At 43.0% G+C, this 18,479-nt stretch overlaps 1 protein-coding gene across 8 annotated transcripts; it reads right to left on the reverse strand.

The window, feature by feature from the left end:
• Positions 1 to 353: 353 nt before the first annotated feature.
• LOC309335966 (NACHT, LRR and PYD domains-containing protein 3-like) lies at positions 354 to 17,403 on the reverse strand. Of its 8 annotated transcripts, none has more exons than XR_014153831.1 (8): positions 16,553 to 16,793; positions 13,882 to 14,170; positions 12,205 to 12,225; positions 9,249 to 10,965; positions 7,923 to 8,009; positions 7,106 to 7,273; positions 5,032 to 5,201; positions 354 to 948 (listed from the first exon to the last, which is right to left on the reverse strand). XR_014153831.1 is itself a non-coding variant. In XM_081851309.1 (7 exons), the coding sequence occupies exons 2-7, from the start codon at positions 14,150 to 14,152 to the stop codon at positions 5,102 to 5,104; spliced, it is 2,364 nt and encodes a 787-aa protein (XP_081707435.1). In that variant the 5' UTR covers positions 14,153 to 14,170; positions 16,969 to 17,403; the 3' UTR covers positions 4,858 to 5,101. The 8 variants fall into 8 exon arrangements, 4 of the variants coding, with proteins under 4 accessions (XP_081707435.1, XP_081707434.1, XP_081707436.1 ...); XR_014153832.1 differs by lacking the exon at positions 354 to 948 and adding an exon at positions 2,559 to 4,752 and having other exon boundaries at positions 4,871 to 5,201; XR_014153834.1 differs by lacking the exon at positions 354 to 948 and adding an exon at positions 6,370 to 6,630 and having other exon boundaries at positions 4,858 to 5,201.
• Between the last annotated feature and the right edge of the window lie 1,076 nt (positions 17,404 to 18,479).

Consider the following 18,479-nt stretch of genomic DNA (forward strand, 5'->3'; position numbering starts at 1 on the left):
TCGTTCAGAAATTTCCAGGTCGATCTGAACTTCAGCGGCTGAAAATTCTACTAGGAGATAAAAACCCAGAAGTAACACTGAAAGTGGCCAAATTTTCTGCGGCTGCGATCAAGCGGAGGGCATTAGCTGTAAAAAAGTAAAAGACTTGACCCCTGGACAAGCCCCCTTATCTTTTAAGCCTATACATATATTGCAGTGCATAAATGTGTATATATGTGTGTGTGTGTGTGTGTGCATATGTGTTGCTTTTTATGTATAATTTTACAATTTTTTAAATTGACACCATTATTCCCTTTGTAAACTATTGTTGTTTTATGTTTCTCTGGTCTATGACCGTAATAAACTCAATTCAATTCAATTCAGTCTAGTTCTGCTTTATACAAAGATGTAAGATCACTGAGCATGTCGCCTGCCTGTGAGATGATTTCATTGTAAAATAAGGAAGTATGAGGAGACAAAAGCAAGGTAAATTTATTCTTTAACTTATACCAAACCGATACACTGGTAAAAACATAGTCATAGGATTGTAGACTTGAAAGGGACTCTCAAGGGCCATCCAGCCGAAGAAACATTCTAAAAATCCTTTTTAACTTCTCTTGCAAGCCTGAGTTAATTCTGAGCTTTGGCCCACCTGACTTTTCCCCTGCAACTGTTGACTACTCATGTATCCTTCGTAATTTCTCCTTTCTTCCATTTCTTATACCTGAAGCTCATCTGAAAGCTCCTTATGCAGCCACACCAGTTTCTTTAGGTGCCTCACACTTTAATTTTTTGTTGGGATGGTGCCTACAATAGTTTACCTTTAAGAAACTCCTATCCATCTTGAACTTCCTTCTCCTTGAGTATATTTTACCATTGGATGTCACACAGTAGTCCCTTCAGGTTTTTGAAATCAGTCTTCTTAAAGTCCAGAGTGTGTGTCCGACTACACTCAGCTTTCCTTTGCCTCTGTATCATGAAACAGAGGAGGACATGATCACTTCCTCCCAGGTTTCCCTGTACTTTCACTTTATGGATCAGTCCCTCCCTTTTGGTGAGGACCAGGTCCAAGAGAGATGACCCTTCCCCCTGTTGCTTCTTCCACCTTCTGGGAAATGAAATCAATATTTTCCTTTTGAACAGGTTGTCCTCTCAATTTCTACATTCCAGTCATGAGTCTTATCCCACCAGGTTTCAATAATGCCTGTTACCGGTAAGTCACATTTGCAGTCCTGTTTTATGAGCTCAAGTTCTTCTTGCTTGTTTCCAATACTCTGTGCATTTGTGTAAACAAAACTGAAACCATGAGTCATCCCCCCGCACGCTGCTGCCTCTGTCCCCCTCCATAGGTCTCTCCTTTCTTTGGGGAACCGCAGAAGAGTACAGACAGTACTCTATTAAGCAATCTGTGCCCTGTATTCTTCTTTAACAAAGGATGCAAACAAAAATGCTTGGACTGATGGAACAATCAGAATAGCACAACTGCTCCCATTATAATAAAAGTTTAAAACAAACTGGGGTCACAAGAGTAAGGTGCTTCCTAAAAATACTTAACTGAAGGCCAGGATAAAGAGTTACATCATCAGCCTACAATGGAAACTGTATAATGAAGGTGCCAGACACATCTCAGCGGGAAGGGAAGCCTGCAACTTAGGGGCTGCCACAGAGAATGCCTTCTCTCAAGCCACCCCCTGAAAATTCTGAAAAAGTCGAACTACCAAGGGGGCTCCCTCTGCTTCTGAGCAAATGGGTACCTTCCGTGCAAAATGGGATGCTCAATATGTCCCATTCATTTCCCAGAGATACTAGCACCATCAAGCAGGCAGGGGTGTAGATAGCTGCTCCGGCACCCAAAGCGACGGGGGCAGGGCAATCCGCACACTGGGGCGGTTTCAGTATCCGCCCAGGGGGGCGAAGTGGCAAACTGCCCATGGAGTTTGCCTGGTGGACACAAGCCCCATGCTGCCATTTCAGGCAGCACAGGGCCCTGAGCCACGTCACTCCCAGGAGCATAGCTGTCAACCTTCCCTTTTTTTGCAGGAAATTCCCTTATTCCAGCGCCGTTTCCCGCTGCTTCCTGCTGCTATCCCGGATTGTTAGATATCCCGTAGACTGTCCCTGGGACAGGTGAGGCTGCTGATCCCTTATTTTCAAATCTGAAAGTTGACAGCTATGCCCAGGAGTGATGGGTGGCTTGGGCGTGCTGGCCAGGCCAGGCCCCGTGGTAAGTGCCGACCCCCGTGGTGTGCCATTTTGTCACCCCCCTCAAGGATGATACCTGGGGTGAGCCACACACCCCGCAGCCCCCTTCCTACGCCCCTGCAAGCAGGTACTCCTGCTATCTCTGGACGCCATGAATCACTTCCTAAGGCCATAACTAAGGGGAAATGAAGGCACCTGTGTTTCAGTTGTGTAATTCTAATTGAAAGCTGTTTTAGTGTCTTGCTGCCGTCCGCTGAGCACAATTGCAACATTCCATAAGCACATTGGGGCTGTCTCTTATGATGGATGTTTAATACGACCCAATAATCATGACCCAACCAGTTTCTGAGAACAAAAATCCCTAGGGAAGCACAATAAAATGCTACATCTGCTTTTAATTAAAAGCCACACTGTAGCTGCCACGTTCAGAAGAAATGCAAATGTTTGCTGGGGATGCTTTTCTAAAGGCACCATCTGAGTGGATGAACTTCAAGTACAGATGACTAGGCATTATCAGGGGTAGCACCCAGGCTATGGACCTTCATCTCCTTGAAGCCACTTTAGGCTGAAATCGTCCTACGTTCTGATGGCAATGCAAAACACTTCCCACCCCGCCTTCCACCTCACTTCCCATGCTTCTCTTTATGAGTCAGTAATAAGGGGAAATAAGACTAGGCACACAACAACACACATTCCACTGATTTCAGCAAAAGCGATTTAAACATTTTCTTAGCTCTCCCATTAAAAATGCTTTACTTTGACTGAAATGTGTCACTTTAAGGGCGGGATGGAAGGTTAATTCTTATCCCAATCTGTACCTGAGCTGGGATTTTAAAATGTAGAAATATGGTTTTATTGTTGGGTGCTTTTATTGTTAATCACTTCAGGATGTTTCATGGGAAGCAACTCATAAATGAAATAAATAAATAACAGTGCACTTTTTCTTAGTTTTAATGTGACATATCCCATTTATTTTCATGGATATGCTCTACTTATTTTATATTTTGAGTCCTTATATTAGGTACTATTAAAATCCACAAATAAACATTAAATAAAACACACAGAAAAGAATATGAAGGAGGCAAATGACATGCATGAAGGAAGGGATGTTCATAAAAATCAGCAGATAATGCCAAGCTGTAAAGAGTAGCTAAAACCTTAGAAAACTGAAAAAGGAACTGAGATTTTCATGACAGGGTGGAGAACTACTAAAAAACTAACAATGAATTTCAGCAGAGATAAATGTAAGGTTCTGTATTTGCACAAATATGTTATTTATTTATATTAAGGAATGAGGATGTGTGATACCTGAGTTGATAATGGTACATGTGAAAAGGATCTATGGCAGGCATCCCCAAACGCGACCCTCCAGCTGTTTTGGGACTACAACCCCCATCATCCCTAGCTAACAGGACCGGTGGTCAGGGATGATGGGAATTGTAGTCCTAAAAACATCTGGAAGGCCAAGTTTGGGGATACCTGATCTATGGTTTCTACAAGTTAACAAACCATGTTCTTGGAGGACCATAGAAAAGTCCTCCTGGATAAAGCCAACGGCCCATCTAGTCCTGAATCCTGTTCCCACAGTGGCCACACAGTGCAGGAGGATTCCATGCAAACCCCTTCCTGATTCACCCCCTCTATATAATACATTCACTGTTACTATATATCAATATACAGCTCTGCAAGTTATTTTGACTAGGGTCTGAACAGGACCTGGATTTGTTGTAGGGTTGCCATATGTCCTCTTCTTCCAGGACACGTCCTCTTTGTCGTGGGTATGTAAAATAAGTGTTGTCATAGCGATCCAAAGTTATAAAGTAGAAGTTGTCAAATGTGTCCTTTTTTTTGATCTTCAAAATATGGCAACTCTAGAAGATACCATAACATGGTTGCCAACTTTCACATTAGTGGACAAAGATTGCAGGACTTGTAATAAAGCTATGAGAATATTTAGTTTCTATCCACTCATGGAGATGTGAGTAGCCATAACACCTTGCTTCTTCATCTCATTTTAACAACTACAACTGCCTCAGCAGCTTGTCAGCTCCCTTGGCTGGGAAGTGTGAAGAACAGCAAAAGAGCCTCATTTTGCCTGCCCTTAATCACGTCCAGCTGAGCAACAGCCTTTCTCAACAGCCTTTGCTTTAAGAACAGCAAAAGCAGCTGGAAGAGAGGAGTTTTGTGTGACCTGGGGAGGGGGGAATCTTTTAATAATTTCATAAACTATGTGCCCCTGCTGCTCAATTTGATCTTTTTACAAAAAATTTTATGTATTGCGGTATCTTATGTATTGTAATTTTGCTGTTATCTTTATAATTTAAGTAATGATTTATTGTAATTGTTGATAGTGGATTTCTATTTAATTGTTATTTGTTGGTATTTTGAAATTTATTTTTATAGGGTACTATTATATTCTAATGGGACTGTTGAATATTACTTTATTGGATATAAGTTGTTGATTTTAAGCCATATTTTTTATTTGCCTTATCTGTGTTGGATTGGATCATTAATAAGATGTGTGATTGGTGTTGTTTAATTTTGTTGTTTCTTCAGCTTGTAAACTGCCTTCTGTAGAGCAATATAGAAAGGTGGTATACAAATTAAAGTGAAATTAAAACAAGGCTGCTAGGTTGAGTAAGAAAATACTAAAAAAAATAATAATCAGATAGCTGATCAAAGTGCTTACTTTTTTAATCCAATGACTGCTCATTTCATCCTTCCTGTTTGGGAAGCAATTTCAACAACTAAAGTTGGCAGCTCTGCATCTGAGCCTTTAAGCTGCCTTTCTTTCTTTTAAAAAAATGTTCAGCTCTAGAACTCCCATCCTGCAGCTACAAGCACGTTTACCTGATTCAGTACAATGCTGCCCTTTGGTAACATGACTGCTGTTGATCCAGAGCATACAAATTAGAATGTGTCACAGCCACAACAAAAAAGGACGTCCTGACTTAGTTAACTTCTTCTCTTGCTGTTTCAAGTGTTTCCTTCCTTTCTCACCAAATCCATTACTACCCAACCTGGAAGAAAAGGAAAGATAACCAGGAATGAGTACAAATGAATACAGTGGTACCTCGGGTTACATACACTTCAGGTTACATACGCTTCAGGTTACAGACTCCGCTAACCCAGAAACAGTACCTCGGGTTAAGAACTTTGCTTCAGGTTGAGAACAGAAATTGTGTTCCGGTGGCACAGCGGCAGCAGGAGGCCCCATTAGCTAAAGTGGTGTAGCCTTATTGGAGTTCACCGACTGGGTCTGCATTGCTCCGGGACAGGAGGAAGGAAGTCAAATGACACTGAGTTGGTTCAAAGAAAGAGTTTATTCTGCTCTCCGGATAGCAGAAGGCACTTGCGTGATCAAGTCCACAGCAAGTCCAAAGAAATGACAAGTTTCATGCAGTATATATATCCTCCAGGCACCTCTCCCCCTTCCCCAGCCACGTCAGCTTGTACACGCAGGTTGACATCTCAGATGTTCCTGCTCCGGCACTCTTAACCATAAAAGGGATTTCCTTCCTGCACTCCTGACCATAAAAGGATATTCCTGTTCCTACTCTTATCTTGGAAGAGGTCATGATCTCCGGGAACACGCTTTTGGCGTTTTCCCCGGACATCGGTCCCCACGTATTTTGTGGTGAGCACATAAGATAAAGTATTGACGTGTTTTCTTTGTTCCCCTAAAGAGTCAGGGTCATCCCTCCCCGTGACTGATAAAGGAGAGAGCTTGTTTATGCAATTGTGTCCTTATTATGCTTTTGCTCAACAGCTCAAGTTTTACGCATTTTAAAATGCTCTCTTTTGAAAGAACAAAAAGGGGGGGGTGAGTCAGTTTTAAATTTGCTACACAGAAACCCATTCCTTCAGTGGTGCTTCAGGTTAAGAACAGTTTCAGGTTAAGAACGGACCTCCGGAACGAATTATGTACTTAACCTGAGGTACCACTGTACCAGGATCTGAAGCTGCAGTTTTTATGAGTGGGCTGCAATGCTACCTTCTGTCTTCATATCCTATGATATGAAGTGAGCAGCAGAGAGAGGAAGGATCCAGTGATTTAACTTAAGGTAATGAAGTGAGTGATATTTTTTAAGGGTATGCAGGAGCTCGACACATGTGACTGAGGCAGGGGAAGGGAATCTCAAGCCCAAAAGCCGAATACAGCCCTCCAACCCTCAGGACTCTCCTTACTTAGGTTGTATTTCCTCTCTCCCTCTTCCTCACTGACACCGTTCCACACCCTCAAGTGTGTTTGCTTGGCTGCAATGTATCCTTGAGGCAAGAAAGAAGCATCATCACAACTTCTTTCTTTCTTTCTTTCTTTCTTTCTTTCTTTCTTTCTTTCCTTCTTTCCTTCTTTCCTTCTTTCCTTCTCTTCCTATGTCCAAGACACCATAGCTTTAATTGAATCTGGCAAGTCTGTAGCATGTCTTCAGTTGGCCAGGAGCAAATCTGGTGGGATGAACTGGGTGGTTACACAACTATCAATCTCTATGTTGGACCTAAATGAGAGGAGGAGGAGAGCGTGCTAGCAGAATGGAAAGTTTTACTGGCTTCAGCTTTTGGCCTTACATCATGTGCTCAAACCATTTTATTCCCATGTAAAGGAACTGGAAACAGCAATTTCCCTTTTCTTTTAACCACCCTCTGTTTCTGGATGGAAATGTGTGTGATGTCAGCATAAATGTGTGTATTTGTTATGTTGAAATCTGCTTATAAAGAGCAAACTCTTCTGGTGACAAGTTGTAAGGTCAGATATGCTCTGAGAAACCTGCTTTGCCATTCAGCCCTTTGCCATTCAGCCAAAATACTCCTCCCATCCTGCCACTTCACTTCTTTGGCCTCAGGAGTGACAACAGCAAAGCAATCCTATCAGTTTCCTGGAAGGCAAGGTTAGTTCTCTCTCCCACCCTTTATCAGCACTTACCACAGAACAGTCAGGCTGGGGCAGGTCTCCATGAGGTGGCGGATGAAAGGCACAGAAACCTCTGAGAAGGAGTTGTCTTGAAGGTTTAGGGTGCAGAGCGTATGGCTGGTGCTCAGAATAGTGCAAAGTTCTTGGGCGCAAGCATCTGTGAGGTAATTCTCATCAAGACTGGCAGGGACAAAATGGACGCAAGGTCATAGGCAGATCACACACTACATCTAAGCACTATTATCCTTTCCTCAAAGCTTTGGTAAGAGCAGACTCAAAGGAATATATAGTTACAAGCAAACTATTATTCAGTCTACTTCCAGAATTTAACGTGCAACTTGAAGCCAAGTTGCCAGGTTGAATAGTCAGTATGAGGAATACCTAACATTCCTCTTTCCTCATTGCCTTATGTGCCAGAAAGCATACTAGGAAGCTACTTGGCCAGAGTGCTTTCCTCCCCCCACTTTACTTGGAAGTGTAATGACTTGAGCAGTCATTAAGAGGAAATTATAAGGAGCTGAGCTCTGTATCTTCTGGAGACAACTTGTCTGCTGATGCGGAGCTGTCCCTGGTCCTGTTGGTCTTGTTCCCAGACCTTACTCTGTCTTTGCATCCTGCTCTCAGCACCAGTGTCTGGCTACTTGTGTCTAAAAACCCTTCCCACTGTGAAATTTCTCTCTCACTGCCAGCTAGTTGCACCCAGACTCCCACAGACCCTGCACCCCATTGGAATTGTGTGCAGATAGCAAATAATCTGAACTCCAAGCCCACAAAGACGTCATACATACACCCAACTTTTTGTATGTGTCTCTGCTCCCTTGTTACTTACTTTAGAGTAGTCACATTACAGTCTAGTTCCTTCAGAGTGGCACAGAGAACATGCACTCCTGAGTTTCCAAGTTTGTTACTTCCAAATCTACAATGAGAAAGAGAGAGAATGAGAAAGATGAAAAAAAGATTCAGGGACTGATTCTTCAAAATCTAGGAGGAATATAAGAAGGTGGGTCTACATAGTTGGAACTGGACCATCCAATGTAGAAACTTAATAGCTCACACAGAAGTGTGAAATCTCCACTTCCTTATGAAAAGAGCAGGCTTCTAGCCATTTACGGAGAAATACTTGAAAATTAGGGATTATTAAAAGTTTGTGTATGAGGAAGCGGCTTTCTGAGGGTGCTATGGGCAAGAAGGATCCCACACTCTATTCCCTTCCTTGCCCCTACACACTTATTGCTCCCCAATGCGTTCCTTCTGTTCTCCAACCATTGTACTGGTTCTGGTCCAAAAACAACCACAAGCCAGAATTCTGTCAAAACTAGAATGTAGCTGTAATACACATTGGAATCTATGGTGAAATTTGTTTTGACTGAACACACAGAGATTTCTAATTGCAGGTTTTTGAGTTCTGTGAAAATCTAGAGCGGCCAAGCAGATGGGCACTCTTACCACAGTGCCAACCAATTCTAGGTGTTAGAGAACAGAACAAAGCTTTTATGGGGAAGGCTGGCACCTGTGTACTTAGCGGAAAAATGACACACCTTCCATGCACTCCTATGCATAGCTACTGAAGGGTCCTATTGAGTTCAAGGAGATTTACACCCACGTAGGTGTGTATGGGAATATAGCCTTTATTTCCTTATTTCAAACTTTCTATTGAGAAATAGAATAGTGACCAGGAATACATTAGTTACACCACCATCAACATTTATTTTTCCAAGCCCAGTATGCATCTCCCAACTACATGCATGACTTTGCTGGTCTAGGATTTTCAAGCCAGGGAAACCAGGGGCTTTTCGCCTTCCTGTGCATACTATTCTAGGCAGGGGGACAAGGAGACTGCATGAGCTTTTGAGCCAAAGATGGAGACGAGACTGGAAGGGATTTTGAGCCATGGTTACTGACAGCAAGGCATTTATACAAGGCATATATTGCCACATTGATTTCATATGGTTTCAGAAATGGTGAAGAAGTGAATACATGGCTATTCCACCACTACAACACAGTGTGCTTGAGTCTGGGAGTGTCTTCCTTTGACAAGTAATCCTAGTAACAAAGGGAGAAACAAATCAGTGCCCAACCCAAAGGCTCTCCACTCAAATCCTGAAATGCCTGGCATTTGCTGTTCCTAAAAAAACAATATGATGGCATCACTTACTTTAAAGTTGTACAGTTTTTTATTCCTGGTGCCAAAGCTCTCATGTGGTAAGACTTCAGCCTGCAAAACGTTAGATCAATGGAGTGATCCTCGATTTTACTGTGCTGCAAGCAGAACGCCAAAACCCTGCAGTCCAGCACCGAGAGCATCTGGTAAGAAAGGTTAATATTCTGGAAATGATGCATCACATGGTTTGCAAATTCTGCTTCCTGGGTCTCAAACAGGCAGTGGAAAAACTTCAGCAGGCAATGACCTTTTCGAGGAGGCTCCTTAGTCGCCACTTCTTCTGCTCTCTGAAGCAAGAAAGGCTTCACAAGGGCAGATGTCTTGCACTGCAGAGTCTGCTCAAGAAAGATGCGCACGTTTTCACTGCTCAGGCCAAATACGAAGCATACTGTTAATGTTAAATGCTCATTGCCTGGCTTCTCGCACTCAGCTAAAAGTGTCTTCAAGTCCCCCATACTGTTATCTGAAATTTCCGTTGAGTCCTTCTGCAGAATATACCACATGGCAGCAAAAAACTCCTGGAAGCAGAGATGGAGAAAACTGTACAGGTTGTGCCGGCCAATCCCCCTTTGGAATGTTCTTCTGTCTAGAAAGAGGTCTTTAAGAGCAGAAACCTCCAAATGATGCTCCTTGAGATCCTGCTCCTCAAAGAGGATTTTCTGTCCCAGGATGCCAGCCCGTGCCAAGGAACAGAGCCTTCCGAGCTCATTCAGAGAGGAGTTCTTCCATTTCGCAGAATCATGCTTAAGAAGATTGTGAGAAAACTGTACAAAGACTTTTGTTGTGGTGTCCAAGGTGTCTGCAATCTCGTCTTCCGTTTCCAGTTCAACTCTGATGACAGAGCAGATGATCCAGCACACCATGGGGATGAAGCAGATGGTGGAGACTGCACTGGTATTTTCAATGAATCTCAGTGCTAGGTTGGCTTTCTGATCATCTTTAAAGAACTTGAAAAAATACTCACGGCGACCTTTCTCAGTGAATCCAAGGATCTCAGCAAATCTCGGAAACTTCAAGCACCCATGCAGCTTCTCTGCAGCACCAGGTCTTGTGGTGATTAACAAGTAGGATTTGGGCAAAAGCTTCTTTCTCAACAAGCTGCTCAGAACACCCTGTATGGACATCTTTGAATAAGGATCATCACAGAAACTGTCTCCTATGAGCTCTAAGGAGCAACAAAGCTCATCAAAGCCATCAATGATGAAAAGCAGCTTTGCAGGGTGGGCTAAAATCCCTTTCACTGGGGCATACATGTCTTGACACTGATCTACAATAAGGTCAGCCAGGCTGCTGGCATCTTCAGCAAGGCTTAGTTCTCTGCAGCGAATACAGAACACGTAGTCAAAGACGTCCTGGTACAGCTCCCCAGCAGCCCAGCCCAGCATAATCTTCTGCACGGTCATCGTTTTACCAATACCAGCAGGTCCTTGCAACACCACAGTTCTTGGGGCTATTCCCGATTCATCAGGTTCAAAAAGGCTTTGTATATCAGTTGATGAATAATTTGAACTGTTGGTTTCCAAGATGTCCATGTGCAGCCTGCCAGTAGCAACCAATTCATGTTCCCTCTGCTTCTGAGGCCGGTGTTTTTTGATGATAAGTAACTCTATATAGCGGGCATTTAATGGGGTGCTCTCACCAAAGAGACTGTTTCTGTCCTCTGTTAGCAAGTATTCTTCCTTCACGTTCTCAGCATACTTTTTTTTGTAATCTAGTATAGACAGAGAGAAGGATTAACCACCTGCCATGGCATTGCAACATGCTTGCCTGATGCCAGGCCCCCCTTGATTTCCCAGTGGTCCCTTGTCTATGCAGACCCTCTGAGTTAAATAACTTTTCTTTTGCTCAAGACTACCAAGGTCTGTGTTTGCAAGTTTGCAGAGGTAATAATAATAATAATAATAATAATAATAATAATAATAATTTATACCCCACCCATCTGGCTGGGTTTCCCCAGCCACTCTGGGCGGCTTCCAACAAACTATTAAAAATACATTAAAACATTCAAATACCCTGAATCAGGCATACCGTTTGCCTGAACTGTTTCTGAATTGTTCCTATCGTTGGGGAAAACCTAAATTAGCATACATCTCTTTCACTTTGGCTCTACTTTATGGGATCTGTATTTCCCCCCATCATAAACAAGATATATATGAAAATGTACTGACTCATGGGCATGTCAAAGTGCACACGGCTGGTAAAAAAGTGTCTGTAGTCACAGAGGGAAAAGTAGGTGTGGTCAATTTGTGTCTTTGTTTATTAGCATTGGAAAGAACAAGTTTTCAGAAAAACCTTTTGGCATCAAAAGGTTACAGCAGGGGATGTCTGGGAGTGATCAGTATTTTAAAAAATAAATAAAAAGTCAACTTTGAAGGGAGGGGCTTGGGGAAACAGAAAACCTTTTGGCATCACAGGTATATCTGTGGGAGCAGAAACTAAACAGATTAAAAAAGAAAAGGAGGGGCATAGGAGCGAGCAATTAAAGAAAGCTTACTTAAAATAAAAAATTCAAATGTGGGGGAATCTTTGGGAGCCACAAACAATCTCTTGGGAGGCCAGATGCTGATCATCACTGACCATTTTAGAGCTCATCAGCAATGCTAGAGGAATAACTCTAGTCCTGTTCTGTCTAGCATCAGCTCTCTATTACCACTCCCTCCCTTCTTAATACTGGTATAGTGCAATATTCCCAAATTAGAGAGCGATGCAAATACCGGTACTTACATCTCCCAGAAGCCATGCTTACCTGATATCTGCAGTTATGCCTCACAATCCTGTGGTTATCCACTTTTGTTTGCTTTTCTCCTTCAAACATATTCTACAAATTACTGAGCCTCGAGAGTCTTTTTGGCTCTCTCTAGGCTGCTTTCGAAAAGTTAGGACAAGGGATCCACTTATCTTGAGTTCTAGACTAAAACTTACAATGGCTTACGATGAGGTGCTTACATACCTTGAAATTGCTTCCCAACCTCTGAAAAAGAAATAAAATAACTGGTCAGACATTTTTGTATTGTGAACAGTAGGTTTTAAAATCTGGTGCTCATAATGTATAGGAAAGTTGAAAGGATCACTGTACATACCAAGCCCCTTCCTGCAAATCTAAGTTCAGGCCAGCTTTGAAACAGGCTTTGAGGCTTAGGTCAACTAGCATATGGAATCAAATTCAGTTCTATATCATCTGCATCACAGGTGGGCAACCTGCAGCATGGTAGCCCCATGTGCCCATCCCAACCCTATTTTATGCAGCGCCCCCCCATGCCTCATCCCTCCATCTGATCAGAGTTCTTTCCTTCCTTTTCATTTCCTCCTTCTTCTTGGCGTTTAAAAGTCTTTCCCTCCCTTTGCTATGTAGTTTCAGAACAAATGGAAGGAACTGTATTTTAGCAAATGAAAGTAAACTGACAGTGTTTAAAAACGTTTTGCTTGGTTGAATGGCTTGAGGAAAATACGTCCCCCGTCCCCCCCCCCACCGCTATCTGAGAACGTTTTGGAAGGTTTCTGTCAGAAAGGAATTACTGTACTTTCACTTGGGCTGTGTCTACACCAGGGCACTAATGTGAACACGAGTAATTATATTCTCTCTGTGTGTATGTGTGCCTTCATCCACAGAGGAGCAATTCCAATTTTATGCCTCTAAAATCTATCTCAATGTTTCCAGTCCTCAATAGCGGTGGGGCTTGATGGGATGTGTTGCACTGTGTGTTGCTGTCCCTGTCCCCTCAGTTAGTACTTTCCTGCCCATCGTAAGTTCTGGATACCTGAGGTCCCTTGTGGGAATGCAAGCAGGTGTTTGTTTACCCCTACATGCACCTTTTAATTTTTTGTAAAAAAATAAAAACTGAAATACAAGTTTTAAAATTTACCAGATTTACAAAGAAGAACAGTCAGAAATAATTTTTAAAATATGTATGTGCGGCTCCAAGCCAGGAAATCTAGGCCACTTGTAGGCTTGCTCACAGATATGTGTTCACCTGTGTGTGCACACGTTCCAAATTATTTTACTTTATTTTAAAAATAACAAGTTTTCATATATACCAGATTTTCACAAAAGAGCAGTAAAAAGAAAGAAATAATGTGTCACCCCAAGTCTGGAAAGAATTTGTGTGAAGGGCTGCTGTTTCCTTTCCTCCCCTTTTCCCTTCCAGCCTCTTGTTACCTGCAATGGCAATTTTTGTTTTGTGCCAGAGAACTTCCACAGAAAGGAGTCACTTTTGAAAAATAAAAAATAAAAATACAATGAACTTGTAAAATTGTGACATGAGCAGAACTAGGGGTGGATGAACAGCCTCTAAGCCATGGGTAAGCAAACTAAGGCCCAGGGGCCGGATCCGGCCCAATCACCTTCTAAATCCAGCCAATCTCTGGGTTATTTGTGGGGCCTGCCTGGTGTTTTTACATGAGTAGAATTTGTGCTTTTATTTAAAATGCATCTCTGGGTTATTTGTGGGGCATAGGAATTCGTTTACGTATAAAAAAAATCAAAATATAGTCCCACAAGGTCTGAGGGACAGTGGACCAGCCCCCTGCTGAAAAAAGTTTGATGAGCCCTGCTCTAAGCGATTATTAGCTATACTGAACTGCAGTCAATTATATAGCACATTATATCTAGGTGAGTACAAATCCATACCCTTGCTGAGTTTAGAAGCATTGTACTTGAGACCAATGTCTTCAAAAATAGTTATCATCAGGGCAGCAGCCTCTTCCTCATAAAACTCAACCAGAAGCTCCACCATCTTCTCCCGAGTTGCCTTCTCCATCCGTCCAAGTGGAATATTCTTACCCCCGGGAGCTGCTGCAGTACGCAACTTAAACTTAAACTTCTCAAAATCTTCTTGGCCCAGATCCTCTAAGGCGTCTAGTAGGAAGTCCTGCATTGTGGCTCCTCCTCCTGACTCCATCGCCAGCTCACAGCCAGGCTGCAAGCAAAGAACCATATCAAGTGCCAGAAGAAAAGATGTCACCTGCCCATCATGCAATAACTCACACGAGAAAGGCCTCTGGAATACATTTTGTAGGTTTCCGGGTGGACAGAAGGGAAGTGAATAACACTGACATCACATATCAACTTTAGGATCCATGTGTGGGTCTTTACCGTACCCATATTACACAGAAGCAGCCCACCTAGCCATCCACTCCGTATTTACATCTGCCACTGCATATTTCCAAAACAAGAACCACTTTGGAACTGTACTGCCTGAACAAGGGATGTAAATCTGCAATCCAAATCCATTTTTGTGGGACAAAGTCTCAGTTAATTAAGTAGGACTTACTTCTGAAAGATGTGGTTAGGATTGTACTTCAGTGGTACCTCGGGTTACATATGCTTCAGGTTACAGACTCCGCTAACCGAGAAATAATACCTTGGGTTAAGAACTTTGCTTCAGGATGAGAACAGAAATTGTGTGGCGGCAGCAGGAGGCCCCATTAGCTAAAGTGGTGCTTCAGGTTAAGTTAAGAACAGTTTCAGGTTAAAAACGGACCTCCAGAACGAATTAAGTACTTAACCCGAGATACCACTGTATTAATCATGTTCTGTGAAGCGTGCAGCAAGGATGTTTTTGCCCGAAATTGGGTTTAAAGGGTCCACAAGATGTGTGGCAGGCTGGGAAGCTTTTGCTTTTGAGCCAGCCCTCTAGGAACAAGCACTAGTGAGGTCTCATCAGCACCACACCTTTAAATAAGCATTATCCCACTTAAGTCAGTCTTTACTTCCCTCAAAGCAACCTGGGAAGGAAGCATAGCCTGTTAAGGGCGATGAGAGTTAGGAGAGGGTTGAAGAAGATTGGATGAAATTCAAGATTTATTTAAAAAAACACTGTAATTTGGTTGAATGTTAAGAAAGGACGCCAGATCATAAATAATTGTGCACCACTAAATTAGAAGGAATTAAGATGATAAGTAAATTTGAGAAAAAATTATAAACCTATTGGAGAATTCATAGATTATATTTAAATGAATTTGACACAAGAGTGTAAACAAGATGATAAATTGCTGGCAAGAATTGACAACGATGTAAATGGGAGCGGGAGGCGTGAGGGAGTCCAAAGATGTTAAGAAAAGATGTTATGATATATGTTATACTGTTCTTTATTTTTGCATTTATGTTTAAAAACCCAAATATAATATATTTAAAAAAAAAAAAAATAAGGGCGATGAGAGTTGTTAGGAGACGCCTGTTCCCCTCATGGAGCTACAGTTCACAGAGCAGTTCTAACAATTACTTCCTTTTCCCAACAAACCCTGGGAATTGTAGTTCTGTTTGGGGAACAGGCATCTCCTAAAAGCACCCATAACAAACTACAGTGCCCAGGCTTTTTTAGGGGAAGCCACAACTGTTTAAATCAGGGGTGCCCAAACTTTTTTCAAAGAGGGCCAGATTTGATGAAGTGAGCATGCATGAGGGCCGACCAGAGCTGTTGAGCTTTTTTTAGGATTTTACCCCAGGACATATACTGCCATGGGGGCCACATTAAATCGACCTTGTTGGACATGCCTGGTTTAAAGCATGGGTGAGCAAACCGAATCTGGCCCAATCGCCTTCTGAATCTGGCCCGCAAATGATCCAGGAATCAGCGTGTTTTTACATTAGTAGAATGTATCCTTTTATTTAAAATGCATCGCTGGGTTATTTGTGGGGCCTGCCTGGAGTTTTTACATGAGTAGAATGTGTGCTTTTATTTAAAACGCATCTCTGGGTTATTTGTGGGGCATAGGAATTCGTTCATCTTTATTTTTATTTTCAAAATATAGTCTGGACCCCCACAAGGTCTGAGCGACAGTGGACTGGCCCCCTGCTGAAAAAGTTTGCTAACCCCTGGTTTAAAGTGACGTGGTACTGCTTTAAATCCTTAAAGAATGTCAAAGAAATAAACAACTATCTGACTTTTAGAAGACATCTGAAGGCAGCCCTGTTAAGGGAAGCTTTTAATGTTCGATGTTTTCTCATGTTTTTAATATTCTGTTGGGAGCCGCCTAGAGTGGCTGGGGAAACCCAGCGGGATGGGCAGAGTATAAATAAAATAATAATAATAATAATAATTATTATTATTATTATTATTATTATTATTATTATTATTATTATTATTCTTGATGGGATCATAATGAACTAGAAAGAAATCACCTACTACTCAAAAACAAGTTTGGTTTCTTCCCACAACCCTTTCTCCCCCGCTCGCCCTTCTGAGCAAAACACCCCCAGCTTTTCAGACGCGCTCTACAGCTCGACTTCGGCCATTATCATCCGCCAGGTCCTGCCTGAAGTGTTCCTTCACAAAAGGTTTCTAATAAGTCTTTCTCACCAAATGCCCGTCCCTCTCAGCTTCCCCTTCTCCGCCCCTACAGGAAAACACCTCCCATTCCGCCCAGCCGCCAGGCGGTCTTGTGGGCTTGGCAGCCGCGACCCTCCCGCCACCCCGTCCATTGCGACACGAGCGGGGCGGGGGTCGCATTAAACAGCTGCCTCGTCGTTTATTCAGTTTCAAGTGGCCCCTGTTGCCCCATTTCCCCCGCCCACAGTGCGGCCAGGCTTGGCCCCACCGGCGGAAGGCGAGCACATTCCCGCCACCACCCAGGGGAAACTTTCTTCCCAGCTCCTAATGGCGCCTCCTTTGGCCGCCCACGACCTACTCGTTGCTGTCTCTAGGCAAGGCTGGCTGGCGTTGCAGAGGCATTTGGGGCGGGGTGGGGGGGACAGGACGATGGGCTGCAGACTCACCTCTCCGGAGTCAGTCCAGGATAAAGAAGCCGAGCGAGAAAGTGAAAGTGACGTGGCTCAGGCGGCGGGGGAGGGGGAGAGAGGTGCCCTAAGTCAAGCTTTCGATTGCATATCAGGCATGGCCAAACTTGGCCCTCCAGGAATTTTGGGACTACAACTCCCATCACCCCTAGCTAACAGGACCAGTGGTCGGGGATGATGGGAATTGTAGTCCCAAAAAACATCTGGAGGGCCAAGTTTGGCCATGCCTGGATATGCAGTGCAGATAGAAGCCTTCGCCAATCTGGTGCCCTCCAGATGGCATGTATTATGACTCCCATCAGCCCCCAGCTATCATTGGTGCACTGGTTTGGGGTAATGGGAGTCGTAGACCCAAACTTCTAGAGGGCAACAGGTTGGCAAAGGGTGGTATGTATGTTGTTGCGCCCCCCCCCCCCATTTCTCTTCAAGGCCAGCGAGCGTTTTCGGTTGGTGGCACAGACCATTTGGGGCTCAGCGTAAATAGAAACTGCACTCTTTCAGGGGGACTTAACGTCTATTGTTGAAAAGGCAACTTAATAAAATAATAAAACTGGTAAAAAATAAATGCAACTTAATAATTATTTAATTAGTTATTTACCACCCTCCACCCTAAAGTCCCAGGCGGGTTACAGCATTAAAGGCAACATTTAAAACAACCACGCACCTATTTGTCTATAAATAACATATTCACTTTGGACTTTACTTCTGCTTAACCCAGGGTACCCCTCTGCCAGATATTGTTGGACTACAACTCCCATTGCCCCTGACCTTGCTGGCTGGGGCTGGTTGGAATTGTAGTCCAACAGCCAGAGGACAGTGCACTTTCACTGAGGGAAAGGCACAACTTGCACAGAATACTGTACTCTAATGATGGGTTGTGTAATTATCAATGAATTGCTTGCATTTCAGAAAACATTCTGACTTCTTGTCATCATGAGGAATTTAGTATCGCTGAATCAGTGTCTTTGTTTCCGAGAACCATTGTTCTGATTCCTATTCTGAAATAAAATGCAGTTTTCTTAATCTTCATTCATCCAGGATTGACCAGTGCCTTTTCCTTCCATGCAGACTTTCCCCCTTTATTTTATTTTATCTCTTTACGTGTTTCCCACTTTCTTTTTGGGAAACAGGGTGGCCAAGGCAGGGTGTTATGTGATGCACATTTGTAGAAATTAGAAACACCACAAATTTGCAGCCTGAAATAAAATGTAGCTGGTTGTATGCGGGGCAGCTGAAAGGCTGCCTGAAGCTCCTCTTCCTGTTTCCATTCAGGCTGCCAGAGAAGAAACAGTGGCTGCACCATGGCCAACAACATGTTTTGGTTCAGGTAGGTGGCCGTGTTGGTCTGACACAATCAAAATAAAAATTAAAAAATTGTCCAGTAGCATCTTAGAGAGAACAAACTTAGTTGATCTCTAGGGTGCTACTGGACAATTATTTTTTTGAACATGTGCAGCTAGGATAAGCTGAAACCTTTACTCAGCCTCAAC

This window comes from Podarcis erhardii, assembly GCF_964252035.2.
Source record: "Podarcis erhardii genome assembly, chromosome: 2".
Lineage (NCBI taxonomy): Eukaryota > Metazoa > Chordata > Lepidosauria > Squamata > Lacertidae > Podarcis > Podarcis erhardii.

What these genes read in the sequence shown, in the direction of transcription:
- LOC309335966 (XM_081851308.1), bottom strand. Translation starts at nt 16,702, where the DNA reads ATGCGACCCCCGCCCCGCTCGTGTCGCAATGGACGGGGTGGCGGGAGG. An exon ending in CTGAGAGGGACGGGCATTTG is followed by an intron (nt 14,171 to 16,552) that starts GTGAGAAAGACT and finishes CTTTGCTTGCAG; the next exon opens with CCTGGCTGTGAGCTGGCGAT. An exon ending in AAAAACTGTACAACTTTAAA is followed by an intron (nt 8,010 to 9,248) that starts GTAAGTGATGCC and finishes TTCTCATTGTAG; the next exon opens with ATTTGGAAGTAACAAACTTG.